This window comes from Maylandia zebra, linkage group LG7 (assembly GCF_041146795.1).
Source record: "Maylandia zebra isolate NMK-2024a linkage group LG7, Mzebra_GT3a, whole genome shotgun sequence".
Lineage (NCBI taxonomy): Eukaryota > Metazoa > Chordata > Actinopteri > Cichliformes > Cichlidae > Maylandia > Maylandia zebra.
In genome coordinates this window covers 53,543,612-53,559,583 of record NC_135173.1, presented here as the reverse complement: position 1 = coordinate 53,559,583, position 15,972 = coordinate 53,543,612, and the positions used below count along the sequence as shown (strand labels likewise).

The 15,972-nt window shown below is 41.0% G+C and overlaps 1 protein-coding gene and 1 non-coding gene across 2 annotated transcripts; both read left to right on the top strand.

Moving 5' to 3' along the window:
• Positions 1-49: 49 nt before the first annotated feature.
• On the top strand, positions 50-3,452 carry LOC101476525 (uncharacterized). Its single transcript, XR_013099536.1, has 5 exons — positions 50-781; positions 1,013-1,070; positions 1,252-1,338; positions 1,833-1,899; positions 2,919-3,452. It is a non-coding gene; the product is annotated as an uncharacterized LOC101476525 (transcript).
• A 918-nt stretch (positions 3,453-4,370) lies between these two features.
• On the top strand, positions 4,371-11,641 carry dipk1b (divergent protein kinase domain 1B). The gene is made up of 5 exons (XM_004549840.4): positions 4,371-4,905; positions 6,959-7,093; positions 8,892-8,999; positions 10,085-10,261; positions 10,509-11,641. Exons 1-5 carry the CDS (start codon positions 4,837-4,839, stop codon positions 11,319-11,321), a joined length of 1,302 nt encoding a protein of 433 aa, XP_004549897.3. The 5' UTR covers positions 4,371-4,836; the 3' UTR covers positions 11,322-11,641.
• The last annotated feature ends 4,331 nt before the right edge of the window (positions 11,642-15,972 follow it).

The following is a 15,972-nucleotide window of genomic DNA, read 5'->3' as shown; positions in this document are numbered from 1 at the left end:
CTATGGCCACGAGGTGGATAAGTAGCTGTCACGTCAAAACGGTGAGTGGGTGTATGTGAGTGGGAAGAAGTTTATTAGCTTGCATTTTATGATGTACTACCACAACGGTCGACGTGTTCCTGCATATACAGTCATATTTCAGTTGTTCGGTTGTTTGTAACCGCGGTCCGCAACAAGCAGTTTCAGGCTGACGCTCGCGAGCGCCGACATGTTTAACAAACCTGCAGACTGACTGTTGGAGACGTCAAGAGCAATCACAATAGCAAAGCTTATTTCCTTTCAAAGCCTTATTACTTATATCATTACTGCTGTTTAAAGTCGGTTATTTTTCTCGCACGCTGTGAAACACAAATCCTACACTCTAATACAACTTGCAGCCTTTATCCCAAATGCATTCCACATTATTACTTTAAAGCTTAATTGCCATCGTTTGATTCTGCTAAGTAAGCATTATTTTGTTTGCTGAAGTAAGATTTTTAAGCTAATCGGGGTAAAATAAAATGAGTGTCTGAGATTCGAACTCATACGATATGTAGGGCTCGTCCTTTTGCAGCTGATGGCGGGCTTGTCGGTCTCACAATTCTTGTGAAACTGTAACTAGATGTATGGGTAACAGTAACATATTAAATAAGTTACTGTTTAAATAAATAATTTAAATAAGTTCCGCTTTTTTGTGTGTAAGTTCTTCCAGTCAACTTTTTGAAGGCGAGGCAAATGTTCACATGAGTCTTACTAAGAGGAACGAAAACGTTAAGGCCACAGACAGAGGGGGCTGGTCAGGGTAAGTGTTTTTTTTTTTTTTTATCAGGTTAGTATGATGGAGAAGAGTGGTAGGAGATAGGGATTTTAACACTAGCCCAGGCTTGTAATCTTCCTGTACATTAACGGTAAGTGACTAACATTTGTTAGTCAAGGAAGTTATGAAATGAACTAAAAAATTAATAAATAAATACTCACCAAAAATGTTTCAGCTAATTGTCATTTGAACGAATGACTTATTTCTTATTTGCAGATGTACCGTCCAGCTCTTGGAAAACAGATTTTAATGAACCAACGAAAAACTTCCATTGGTATGTAAAAATATTTGCATCGCTGTGATTTTAAATGGAATAGTTTCGTGTGTTGTTTCATATTTGTTTTATGTATGTTGTGTCCAACTTAATTTTTTAACTGCTGTGATACAAGAATTTTGCAGATCTGGGATAAATGAAGCATATCTTATTTTATTTTATTTTTTTTTTGTTTATATAGATAAATATGAGGAGAGAAGAGGTGCCATTGCTTTACCTTCATGCAGATGAAGGCGGTTGAGCTGAAGTGAAGGCCGTTCACAGGATGGTAACAGGTTTTGTTAAAAAGCTTTTGACTCTTTATTGCCCCTTGAGACGCAACCCTGGCTCCAGTGCCTCTGTTGCGCAGTAAGTCGGCAGAAAGTAACGGGCTCTCGATAGCTCAAATCCACTCTTTCGTGGGCTTTGGGTATGGAACCGGGCCAGATACTTACTCTCAATCTACCATGAAGGTGTTGTGTTCCTGCCAGTCAGTAGTTGTGTGCTATTTAAATCAATTTAACAACTCTACCTTTCTAAAGCTTATTTTTTGTATACATGGTCTCATTATGGATACATTCAGTCAGATTTATAGCTGTGTATCTAACAAAGTGGCTACTTAGTATATAATGAATATATTTTGAATGTAACAAATGTATGTATGTAGTCCTCATTGTCCATAAATGACAAAGAGGACTACATGACAGTTTTTGGCATACAATTTTGAATTGCCTTTACAGTTAATTGGATTCAAATGTCAATGTGAATGTTTCCATTATATAGATGTCAAGGTTTGCACTTTAATGGTTCAGACACGCTTGTGGAGCAGCAGCGGCTTGGCTTCAGGAAGGTACGAATTAATACTTTTGCTCTCATTCAGTCTGCCCATTGAGGCATTGCTGTCCAACATTTCTTGACCCTGTGACATAGTGGGACTAGGAGTCCAAATGTCTGCATCATCTTAGGCTTCAGTCACACTGATAAACCCCCTGGGTAACCAACACGAAGCCGATCCAGCAATTTGAATTCTTTACATTTCAGGATACTGTTCTTTAACCCTCTGGGGTCGCCGGATGCGCTGGCGACCCCAGAGGGTTAATAAACGATAAGAATTATAGATATTGTGCTTGCAACACTGGAATTTCATAAATGAATGAATCGCTTGGCTTGCAAAAGTATGATGTCACAACAATGTGATTGGTCACTTGCAATGTTGAACCTGGAACAACATTTATTATGATGATGTGGGAACAACACCAACACGAGGATATCAGATCATCCAACCAGCACTAGTGAGGGAAATGTCTCTATTCTGTGAATAGTTGCTGGGTGAAATTTGCTTCAGTTGCTAGCAGGTTATGTCAGTTGCCAGTAGTTTGTTTGCGTGCAAGATGCCAACTTGTTTGCAAACACCTAGTACTCACTAAGCAGCAGTGAACTGTGAAAAGTGAAACAAACTAGAAACAGAAAACACTCACCTTCAAAGTAAAAGTGTGTTAGTGAAATGTGTCAGTTGCTGCAGTAAGGCACAGCTTTTACTTTGAAGGGGAATACTTTCTGTTTCTAGTTTGTGTTTCACTTGTCACAGTTTCCTTACTGCTCTTTGTGTCTTTCACAAAAACTACGGGTAGCCTATTGCTTTGGTAATTAGCCAAAACAGTCGCAAGGAGGGGTTTTTTGCACAACCCTCTTTGCAGCCAATTTCACTTAACAGCAACCAATAACCTCCAGCCACCAACCACCAAAGAGACAAACATTTTCCCTTTGTGAAGTACAACATACAGGTTTTTTGCAACCTGAGAAGTGATGAAATGCTTGTTGAAACTTGAAATGGACATAAACAAACTCCTACATGATTTGTCTTCGCAGGTGACTACCCAGTGTGCCTCAGGGTTGGAGACGATGTTATTTCCAGGAGCTCTAACGATTCCTCACCACCTGACTCCTCCATTCAGCTTGCTCTCTCTTCATTTCTTGATTTCCTGTTCGAGCATTTCATCCGCCTTACTTCCATTAGTTTGTTTTTCTTTTGCTTAACTGTTGAAGACATTGTTTTTTCAGTTGTATTTTTCATTTTGATTACGTGCATATGAAGCGTAATGTCCTCGTTGCGCGTAATCACATATGAAAGATTACTTTGGCAATTGCATTTGTGGTGAGTGCTATATCAGCTTTTCCCACAATCAAATCACTCTGATGATCATATGATAAAGGCAAGTGTTTGTGTGTGTCGATCCATTCCCTAGGAAATGATGATTTCCTTTCCTGTTTGCTCACATTTACAAACGGAAAATATGTAATGGGAGCTTTTACTTGACTACTTAGCTGGTGTAGAATTTGACATGCATGAAACAGAAAATGTAATAAAATAAATTGACATGAAATAAAATTATTTTCCTGAAAGTTGTAAAATGTCTGTTTTAAAAACAATATAGCTTAATAGGGAAGAGCAAAACAAACAAAGTTCAAAGAATTACTGATGAAAAGACTTAATTAGAGAGGTATGTAAAAATTAGGAGCACTAGCAAAAGACTGCAAAATTAAATAGAATTCATTGTAGTAAAAAACAAGGAAAGCAAATGTCATCATGCATTGAAGTGGCTCAGTGTGAAGTGTAGCACACGGGGCAAAAATGACTGCACACAGACTAATGTGGGATCAGTGCTGAACTTGAGGCAAGATCAGAAAGGTTTTGCGTTATGTAGGAAAGATTGCCTGCTCTTTGTTCAGTTATGTTATGGTTCGGCAGCAAATGTCATTTCCCCACCTCTGAGAGTTGCTTCCACTGTTTTTTCACCCAGACCACACTTAGATGATCCACCTGTTCTTCTGGCAGGTAGTGATTTTAGCACTTTAGCTCTACCCACTGCAAAGAAATCAATTCTTTTGACTTTGGTTTTCTTTGAGGAGGTTTCACTACAAGTTCTGGATTCATGCAGCACAAAAAGCGACAAGTGGATCCATGCCATGCCCTCCACAATATGAAAGAGTCATTGAATCCCCTCAGTAGAGGTGAGCCAAGCAATCCAAATAACGATAGTGCCGATACCAACACCGTTATTGGTTTTGGATCAAGCCTAGCATGAATGGATCGAATCTTTGTTTCTATCATCTTATCCCTTCGGCAGGAAATCTATGCCATGACTTGTGATGTACGCATAAACTCATTTTAACCCTACGAGGTAACCTGACACGCACCTCCAAAAATGCAAAATGCAGTATGGACAGCACTATCCCTTCTCGGGGCTTTCCTTCAATTTGTCAGCCGCAGGTTGCAAGGAAGGAGGCGCGGTAAGATTTCCCGTCGGCAGATAAAATCCCGTCAGCTCTGACGCCTCTCCCTTTAAGATGCGCAGCAGCGAGTCTCTGGGAAACTGAGGCTGTGCGCTCGTCGGGTCCAAGCAGCGCTTATTTCTTTGTCACACTGATGCCTTCTTTGATCTGATTGGACGGTGAAGGTGCTGCTGGTCTAATATTCGGAAAATATCGGGGATCATAGCTGAGGATCTCTCTGATTCTGGGCCGCGTCGGTCGTTCTGTGGCCCCGATGGAGCTGAAATATCGCTCAGCTTCAAGGACACACTCTTCATCATATTTTTTGAGCGGCTGAATGATTTCTATTGAAAACACACGCTGTGATCAAGGCAAGCAAAGAGAAGAAAACAGCTCGAAAAGCAGCTCGTTGTAATAACCAGTAAATATGCGACGCGTGTCGTGGTTTGCTGCGAGAATGTGATCAGACGGGACTCTGGTTTCTCGCTCTGCTGCCTCCGAAAAAGAGTCGCTCATGATGCCCAGGGCTTTGCGGAGACTGGTCCATTTGATGCTGTTCTGCCCTTTATCCAAAGGCCTGCAGGTAGGCTATGGGACTGCACAATGTCAGTCTTTTTGTCACTAACTATCCACCAGCAGCATGCACGACCACTGACCAAACCGTCAGTTCACTTCACATGCATGCATGAAACCCCCCGTAACGAATACAAGTGCAGCGCAATGTATGGTAGTTATCTCTGCGTTATCCTATAGTCAGGTGACAGGCTGCTGGTTCATTCATTGTTTACCTAGATACCCCAGAATTTTGCAGCCACGGGTTCACAGGTTTGCAGTGCATACACGACTGTAAAAGCATGATTTAATAACAGTACAAGTTGGATCATAAACATTCTGCTTATGCTAATTCTGCTTAGTACTACACTTTTGTGTAGCATTACATTTTGTGTTAATGCATGTGATGCCCGCTCTTCCCGCAGCTATCCTATTGCATAGCATTCAAATCAGTGGTTCCCAGCTGCTGTTTGTAGCCCATTATACAAAAATCAGTAAATAGAGATGCACAAATAGTGATAAGTCTAGGCTGATGTTGATATTTAAAAGAAGAATTTAACTCATTGTTCTGATACAGTTTATTGCTGTTTATTTTCTTATTTATCCTCCCTTTTCTCCCAGACATTTCCATCTTCTATTTTGGACATTAGACAGAGATGTGACAACAAACACACAAACATCAGTCTAAATGTCATCTTATTTATCAGTCTAAAAAATACCAGTGATTGGCTGTATACTGGTACATCTCTAGATCTACAATAGGAAGTCTCTTCTATTCTAATTTACTTGTTTCTTTTAGGAGTGGAAACTATTCAGTATTTACAGAAAATCAAAGAGAGAAGTATCAATTACTAAACTATTTCCTATGCCGGTGCTATGAAGAAGTATTTGCCCTTGGTTCTTGTTTTTTTTTTTTTTTTTTTTTTTTTTTGCATATTTCTCAGACTTAAGTGTTTTAGATCCATCAACAGTTTTTAATTTTAGGCAAAGATAACCCAAGTAAATACAAAATGCAGTTTTTTAAATGATGATTTTATTCATTAAGGTAAAAAACGACTATATTTAGATGCTACAATCTAAAGAAACAACAACAGGTGAGGAACAAAGTCAAAGCTTTGAGGAAAGCATTGTAAAGCTATTTCTAAGGCTTTGGGACTTGTGTCCAGCCTACCAAAATTACTCCAAGAACACATCAGCGACTCATCCAGGAGGTCACAAAAGAATACAGACCAGCAAAAACAGAACTGCAGGCCTCACTTAACTCAGTTAAGGTCAAAGTTCTTGATTCGACAATCAGAGATTGAGGAAAAATGGCGTCCGTTGGTGAGTTCCAAGGAGATAAATATTCAAACATGGTGGTGGTAGTGTGATGGTCTGGGGCTGCTCCAGGACTTGGACGACTTTCTATAAGTGATGGAACCATAAATTCTACTCTCGGCCAGAAAATCCTGAAGGAGAATTTCCAGCCATTGGTTCGTGCCTTGAAGCTTAAGAGCACCTGTGAAAGGCTCAAAAAGAAAAAAGAAAAAAATGTAGCTTTGGAGTTGCCTTGTTAAAGTCAAAATTGAGAAACTTTGACCTTCAACAAGCTATTCATGTTCAAAGACTCTCAAATGTGGCTGAATTAAAACAATTCTTCAGTTTTCTCCACAGTGACGTGCTGTGAAATAATCATTGCCAGTTATGGCAAACGCCTGATTGCAGTTCTTTCTGCCAAGGGTGAAACAGCCAGTTATTAGTTTTAAGGGGTAATTGCTTTCTCGCACAGATCCAGGGAGGCTTGGACAGTATTTTTCTCTTAACAATTGAAATCCACATTTAAAAACTGCATTTTGTATTTCCTCGGTTTGTCTTTGTCTAATATTAGAAATTGTTTAATGATCTGAAACATGCAAGTGTGACAAATCTGCAAATATAAATGTGCAAAATACAAAAAATCAGGAAGTCCTTAGTTTCATGTAGTTGAGTGTCTCAATTCCACCTTAAGGTTGGGTGACCAGCTGTTCATTCATTCATTCACAGCCTGGGTTTAATTAGACTTCTTTTCTTCCTGCCATGCGCCCATTTTCTACCAACCTCCACAGAGTCGCCTTCCAGCTATTAAAGTGAAGTACCTTCTGCTGGCATGGCTGGGCATCCTCGTCATCAGCTGGATCGTCTACATGCAGTATGCCTCCTACTCTGAGCTGTGCCGTGGGCATGTTTGCCACATGGTCATCGTAAGTATTATCTTTGAGTTAAATAAAACTCAGTTACATGGTTTAATCGAATTCAAGCCTATAAATCAAGATAAATTTGATAGTGTGGGATATCTGTGAATGTGGCATAAAAATACTGACTGTGGCAGTGAGTAAAGTCCTAACCACAGATTACAGGCTTTCCAAACTACTGCACGACAATAAAGGTAGCTTTCAGGGTAACCAAGACAAAAACTACAATCACATTAATTCAAATCATAACACAATCACTGGAAAGAGCAGATCTTTTGCTTTTCCCAAGACAAAAACTAAAGAATTCAGAATAAAAACAACAGTATAAATAATAATTTCATAGGTTTTAAAAAGTACATGGCAAGACAGTGGAACAGAGGGACACGAGGTCTGTGTTTTGAGGAAGAGTGCATGGCCAGTGTCTTAAACTTGTGGTACCAGGGTGCTCTTACAGGACACAACCCCACTACCCACCTGTAGGATTGTAACATCAGTTTAGCTGTTTGGTCTTAGCTCATTTGACTACAGTTTCACTAACCACATAACAGACAAAATGTGACTGTTTGTATTTACATAAATGAAGAAAATGATTTCATACCATACTAGTTTTGTGCTGCTGAGGTGAGACCCACAGATGTCTAGTTCCCCTCTGTTGCGTTCTGTGTTGGGGACTTGGGAGAAATGTGTCTCCTCGGTCAGGTGATGTCAGGTAAACTGCACATGGTGCTGGGCTCTTTGCTGCTTTGTGACAACATACTGAATATAACTCAGTGGGTTACTCCATTCTGATGAATTTCATGCACACCACTTTACATGAGTAAGTATAGCATCCTTCTAGGAAAGAAGTAAAACTGGCACTCTCTGATTCCATATCCATGAAAAATCTCAAAGGACATAGCTGGAAATGGGATTTTTTTCTTTCTTGTCTGCTAATTATAAAAGGTACAAAACTTCATAGTCAGCATGCAATTTTTAAACTAATGTAGCAGTTTAAGATAAACTTAAGACTCATTTACTGGTCGTCAAGATCAATGTTTCTTTAGTCCAATACACCTCTGGTATGTGGATGGGAAAAGCCAGGAATTCCACTGAGATTGCTAACTAACCACCTGAACCCAAGTCACATGTCCTAGTGTTTTTCCTGGTGTCAGGTCCATATTTAGAGACACAGACCCAGCCTCAGGAGGTCACAAGTTATTGTATTCCCAGCGTCGGTCCCAAGCTTGGATAAATGGGCGGTTTGCATCAGGAAGGGTAAGCGAAACCATCCAGTGTAACTGAAAGAAGCTTCATATTTCTCGATGAGCCTTTCTTTTTTTTCTGTAAACATACCTGTTGAAATCGTGCATTCTCTCTGATTCATTAATCCATAACAGAAACATTGAACTTTAACGTTTAAGACACAGTCACACAGACTTCAAGCATTTCACTGGTCCAGACCACTTAAGATCAAAGTGGGATGCATCTGGCCCACAATGTAAAGTGAGTTTGAAGCCCCTGATCTATGTCAGTCTGAGCAGTACAACCACACTAAAATGCTACTGGACACGCACAAAGTAGAAGCTCTGCAATGACGTGTTAGAAATGCACGTCTCTCAAAGTCAAAAGGGTACGTAAAGGCAAGAAGGAGCATGGAGAACAGTGTGTCAGGTTAGGCAAATCTGGTTAGATTCACCTGACCTCTAGCAAAGATATTTTCCCTTTAAGTAAACAGACATTGGAGGGCTAAATATAGAGAGCTCAAGTACTGGATGCATAAATAGAGGCTTATTTCTGTTTCCTGCAATTTCTGTTTTGGTTTCTGCAGTGTGATCATTATAGAAGAGGCATAATATCAGGTTCATCCTGCAAGGCACTATGTGACCAGAGAACGCTAACTCTGCAGCGCTGCATGTCCACCTCCTCCACACATCAGGTAAAACAAACACTCACAACTTACACATGCGTGAAGAATAGCCTTTGAGAGAACAATATATTTCCAAATTCATGTTAGTGCACATCTGTTTTTTTTTTCAATTTAATCAATAATTTTATTATAGATTGCCTCATAATTTTTACTGGAACATGAAAAAAACATAACAGCAATTGTAGTAACAAATAAAAAGTAAATGATTTGACATATTTGATACTAATTATAGTATCGATATGACTGTCAGTGTTAAAGGATGTCTATAAAAAACATACTGCAGCCACTAGATTGTCACACACAGTTGGGGTTTTTTCAGGGCCATTCCATATTTGGCTCTAAAGCTGAGTCACCAGCTAACAGTGGCAATCTTGGTTAGCAAGGTACATCCAGTGACTGTATGGGTAGTGGGTGTATCTGATATACCATATTGGTGTTGTTCCTGTGTCATCATAATAGTGTTGGTCCAGGATAAATATAATATATAATCCAAATATAACAAGGAATCTTTTCTTATGGACTCAAACAAGTTTTGCTGAAAAACTGAGTCTGGAACAAGCAAAGTTTAATACTAAACAATATATATAACTTATATAAATGTATATATAACTTAATATTGCACACATGCAAAATCGAAATTCCAATTAGATAACACATCAGTGGAATTCATTTCTTAAATAAAAATTGTATTTGCAGCCTTCTGAATTAAATTTGATCATTTTATCATTTATCAGATTTTCATCATATTCTCCCACCTGTCCAGAAAGCTCCTGTTTTCTGCCTTTCTTTTTGCCATTTTGGGATAGTTAGCATGGCAGTATTTGCATGGTTGCTATGACTATGGTCAACAGAGGAGAGGGTGCTAATGGGTCCTGTCGTGACTGACGTGCCAAAACACCAACAGAGCATTCTGGGAATTGTAGTATTAGCAGTACATGAACTGTATAATACCAATAACCCTCCCAGCTATTGTGTTCACAGACAGAATGGCACACACTCAAACAAAAAACATAACAAAATTTAAAAATTCCTTCTGGACCTATTTTGGACATATTCTTCCTCATCTAACTAAAGTCATATTTTCATATTTGCAGGTATACAATGGACTGTGGAAGGAGAAGCCTGTGGTAATTAAATGTGGCGTTGAAGATCCGGTGAAAACTGACGGAGCGCCCGACGCCATGCTGCGACAGGAGATGAGCCTGTTTGACAAACCCACACGTGGAACCTCGATGGATGAATTTAAAGAGATGCTGCACAGTTTCCTTAAGGTTTCCAGGCCGATAGACTATTTTATAATAACAGTGAACAACTGTCACCACAGAAGTCACATGCTAATAGAAAACTACACATGCCTATTAGGAAACATTGGTTATGCATTAGTGCATCCAAATGAGCTCAGATCTAGAGATCTTTTTTATGTTACGTGTTTATACAGGCCAAGATCTTATTGTCAAGGTTTTTTTTATATTTGTATCTACAACACATTTATAACATGCATTCACCTCCTTCCTGCAGGTTAACCTCGGTGAACAGTCATCTTTGAGCACCTTGGTGGACAGAGTCATCACGCTTGCTGATGTCAACCAAGATGGCAAAGTGTCACTAGCAGAGGCCAAGTCTATCTGGGCTCTCCTCCAGATCAACGAGTTCCTCCTGATGGTGGCGCTGCAGGAGAAGGAGCACACCCCGAAACTGTTGGGCTTCTGTGGAGATTTGTATGTGACGGAGCGTGTAAGCCACAACTCACTCTACAGGCTCGAGGTGCCAAATTCCCTGCAGTCTATCGTCCCAGAGGCCTTGAGCTCCAGCCTGAACCACTGGCTCGCGCCAGCTTGGCCCCGCCGAGCTCGCATCACCATTGGCCTGCTGGAATTTGTGGAAGAGGTCTTCCACGGCTCCTACGGGAGCTTCCTAATATGTGACGCCAATCCTTACCACGTTGGCTACAATTCAAAGTACGACTGCAAGATGGCCAACCTTCGCAGCGTGGCATCAGAAGCTGTTGTGCGGGGATTTTTGAAGGGACGGCGATGTGAGACGAATGCAGACTGCACGTATGGGCGGGACTGCACGGCCACCTGCGATCGGCTGGTGAAGCAGTGTAACACAGAGGTTGTGCAGCCTAATCTCGCTAAAGTGTGCGTGCTGCTGCAGGACTATCTGCTTTTTGGAGCGCCTTCAGACCTTCGTGGGGATCTGGAAAAACAGCTGCGCACCTGTGTGACACTCAGCGGGTTGGCAAGCCAAATGGAGGTTCACCACTCACTAGTGCTCAACAACCTGAAGACGTTACTGTGGAAGAAGATTTCAAACACTCAGTACTCCTGAAAAACGGATGCTCTACTATAAATGAATTGTTACATGAAGACAGGTGGTTTTTGGTTATGACGCTTGCAGTAAATGTTTTAGAGGGTCGTGTTTAATCATGTATTTTCACTCTACACTGACTGTGAATAACAGGAAACTGTGAACTACTGAATATACAATGTGAAGCAGGCTTTATTCCCACTATAATCCCTATCATGCTTTTGTGTTCCAATGGGTCTGTTTGCACATAATATTCTCAGGACACTGCCTGTAACGTTGTTTCTAAGATTCTGGATGTAAATAATCCATTTTTAAAATAAATGAAGCAACATGTTGGATTATTTGTGGTTTCATAGAATTGCTTTTTTCTGTCCTTGGTAACGTGCAATTGGGAGTGGTACAGCTAGAAATATCAGAAGAATATCGCAGCTTCTTTTGTATAAATCAGTTTGCATCTCAATCAGAGAGTTACCACGTGTAGAATCTTTCTGAAAGGATGATACTTGAACTGCAGACATCGTTGACATTAGGTGTCCCTGATCATGCCACAAAATTGTTGTTCACATAAATGTTTGCAGATGTAATAACATCAATTTCAAGTGACTTGTTCATTGGTCTTCTGAGTACCAAGTCTATGATCTCAGGACTTGTGCCTAGACTTGGTTTCTTAAAAGGTTGCAGAATATATATATATATATATATATATATATATATATATATACTGCTCAAAAAATGAAAGGAACGCTTTGAAAACACATCAGATCTCAATGGGAAAAACAATTATGTTGGATATCTATACTGATATGGACAGGGTAACATGTTAGGAATGAAAGGATGCTGGATCATTTTATGGAAATGAAAATGATTAACCCACTGAGGGCTGAATTCAAAGTAAAAGTGAAAAAAATATGTGGCAGGCTAGTGCATTTGACAAAAATGTAATTGCAGCAGCTCTAAATGTTCGGTAGTTTGTATGACCCGCACGTGCATGTGTGAATGTCTGACAACATCAGAGCATGCTCCTAATAAGATGGTAGATAGTGTCCTGAGGGTTTACACCAGGACATCACTGAGCCTCTGAACAGCCTGAGTGCATCCTGGCAGCATGGGATGGACCACTACATAACGCCCTAGAGATGTTCTATTGGATTTAGGTTAGGTGGGTGTGGGAGCCAGTGAATGGGACCCATGACACCCAGAACCCATGGCACAAGCATAGAGTCTGATAATGGGTTCAAAATGTTCATTTTGGTCCCAGATGCAATCTGCTCTGCCCTCCACCCAGCCCTAACTCATCTGGACAAGAAAGACTCATATGTGAGAATGCTGTTCATAGACTTTAGCTCAGCATTCAACACCATAATACCACAACAACTCATCTGTAAACTGGACAGACTGGGCCTCAGCACCTCCCTCTGCAACTGGCTGCTGGATTTCCTCAGCCAGAGGCCTCAAGCGGTGCGTGTGGGCAACAAGGTCTCAAACAGCATCACCCTGAGTACGGGGGCTCCACAAGGCTGTGTGCTCAGTCCTCTGCTCTTCACCCTGTTGACACATGACTGCACACCAACCTACAGCTCCAACCACCTTGTGAAGTTTGCGGACGACACAACGCTGGTGGGGCTCATCACCAAGGGCGATGAGACCCACTACAGGAAAGAGGTTGAGCTCCTGACCACGTGGTGCAGAGACAACAACCTCCTGCTAAATGTCAGTAAGACCAAGGAGATTATTGTCAACTTCCAGAGAGGCCACACCTGTCACCCCCCATTGACCATCGACGGCGCTGCGGTGGAGAGGGTGAGCAGCACCAAGTTCCTGGGAGTGCACATCAGTGAGGACCTCTCTTGGACCACCAACACAGCATCACTGGCCAAGAAAGCACAACAGCGCCTCTACTTCCTGCGCAAACTCAAGCGGGCAAGTGCTCCACCACCCATCCTGACTACATTCTACAGAGGCACTATTGAAAGTATCCTCTCCAGCTGCATCACTGTGTGGGGCGGTAGCTGCACTGACTATAACAGAAAAGCTCTACAACGCATTGTGAGAACAGCTGAGAGGATAGTTGGTGCACCACTCCCCTCCCTGCAAGACATTTACACCACTCGCCTCACCCGCAAAGCCATCACAATTGTCAACGATGCAACCCACCCCGCGCACTGTCTGTTCAGCCTCCTGCCCTCTGGAAAGAGATACAGAAGTCTCCGCTCCCGCACTACCAGGCTCACCAACAGCTTCATCCACCAGGCTGTGAGACTGCTGAACTCTCTTCCCTCCCGGCTCCCAGCCAGCAGAATCACCAGATTGGCAGAAGTATAGGAAGACAGATTGGACTCTACCCCCCCCCCCCCCCCCCCCCCCCACGCACACTCTCCAACAAGGAAACACTCTCCGAACCAAGAACTGAAAACATTCCTGACTTGCATTGCAATTGCACACACCTGCTGCTATATATATATATTTTAGTATTTCTTTTAGCACTATTTATATTATTATATTACTATTTATTACCTTATTGTTAGGGCTGTTTTTGTTGTGCATCTGCACCTTATTGTTGTCAATGTCTACGCATGGGACAGTGTGAAACGTAATTTCAATTCCTTTGTATGGCAAGTACATTTGAAGAAATTGACAAATAAAAAGTATTCTATTCTATTCTATTGTAAGGCTGCCTTTGTCTGGGCATCCCTCCTTGGATATGCCTTCCTGAACCATCACTGAACGACCACCAAACTGGTGTTGCTGTTGTTACAGGTAGTGTAACGCCCTCCATGGCTTCTCCAGACCCTTTCACATGTGCTCAGGGTAAACCTGGAGTCATCTGTAAAAAACACAGGACACTAGTGGTGGACATGATAATTCTGGTATTCTATGGCAAATGCCAATCAGCAACCAGCTCTCCTAGAGTAACTGCCTGTCTCCTGGAGTCTCCTCTATGTTTTTGGGACTGTGCTGGGACACAAAGCAAAGGTACTAGCACAAGTTTAATTGACTTGATGCTACAAGCTGATTTAAAAAATGTTCCTTTGATTTATTTTATTTTTTTAGCAGTGTATGATAAAGAGTAGCACTTGCCCCTGGCTCAGTGCTGTGGCTTTCCCTGCATGTGAAATGTTAATGGTATTCACAGCAAAGATGAAAGTGAGGTGTGACCGCTTCAACATCACAGACAGATCAGCGAATCTACTGAATATTTTTGATGATGCGTTACACACCAAATGATCTGCAGCTTTCTAGAAGATCAAAGTGTCACAGATTATTTTGCACAGTTACTGCACTGGTTAAGGAGGTTCAGTGATCAAACGAGACAGATGCTACATTTCAATTTAAAACTCCCAAACCATTTTTTAAGAGAGTTATTCCCACAATAGTGGAAGGATATCAGACAACAACAAGTCTCAATCAGAGAGGATGTCCAACATCTAATCAAATGGTGCAGAAACAACAACCTGATTCTGAACACTGTCAAAACAAAGGAGGTCATTGTAGACTACAGAAGAGCCAAGAAAACAACACTACCACCCCTCCACATAAATGGTGAGGAAGTTGAGAGGGTGAATGACATTAAATTCCTGGGCCTACACATAACAAAAGATCTCACATGGACTATTAACACATCCCACTTAGTGAAGAAAGCACAGCAGAGACTTTTATTCCTAAGAAAACTTAAAAAAGCAAATGTGCCAATCCGGCGCTTAGTAAACTTTTACAGGAGCACAATAGAGAGCATCCTCTGTTACTGCATCACAGTGTGGTACTTCAGCTGCACTGCAGAAAATCGTCGAGCTCTGACCTGGACCATCCAAACTGCCCAGGGGATCATTGGAACCAAACTCCCGAATCTCGACACGGCCTATGCTAGCCGTTTACAGAAGCGAGCTAGCTGCATCATCAAGGACCCAACCCATCCAGGTCACAGACTTTTTGTACCCCTCCCATCAGGGAAGAGATATAGGGCAATCAGAACCCGCACAAACAGACTAAAGAACAGCTTTTTCCCCAGAGCTGTAGCCTGTGTCACCCCTCCCCCAACACACAATAGCTACTGTAACTCTCCCTCTCTCTCCTTTACCCCATGTCATGTCTGCTGCTAATGTACAAAGTCATTTACTGGGCATTAATGTTTGCACTAAATTACCACACTGTAAATACTGTTATACTTATTATCTTAGACACTTTATGGGACATTCACGTTGCACTCAACTACCACATTGTAAATACTGTTATATTATATTATACTGTTTGCACTCAAATATCATATCAAATCATATTGTAAATACTAGTATTTTTTTTATTATTTATTTTTTTTTATTTACTGTGCTAAGTGCCTTCTTTTTACTTTATATTTTATACTTTTACTACATTTACTTGGTTATTATGTTACAATGCTGCTTCTTGTTTTATTGCTGCTGGCCTCTGTGAGCTACCAAACAAATTTCGTTGTATAACTACAATGACAATAAAGTTCTTTGAGTTTAAGTTTGAGTTTAAAATAAAGGCATTTTTTGCAGGTGAAGTCGAAATATAAACATTTTTACACACAGGGAAATAATTCAGAAAAAGCTGAAGGATGACTTGCATAAAAACTCAGAGGTTGTAATCTGGGAGGAAAAAATAATATGATATGACAAAGAAATATAGTTGAAGAAAAAGGATGTAAACACCTGCA

Bases quoted from the DNA above. Each gene is read 5' to 3' on its own strand.
- dipk1b (XM_004549840.4), top strand. From the start codon at position 4,837: ATGATGCCCAGGGCTTTGCGGAGACTGGTCCATTTGATGCTGTTCTGC. The intron at 9,000-10,084 runs GTAAAACAAACA...TCATATTTGCAG, and splicing joins CCACCTCCTCCACACATCAG to GTATACAATGGACTGTGGAA. The intron at 10,262-10,508 runs GTTTCCAGGCCG...TCCTTCCTGCAG, and splicing joins TGCTGCACAGTTTCCTTAAG to GTTAACCTCGGTGAACAGTC.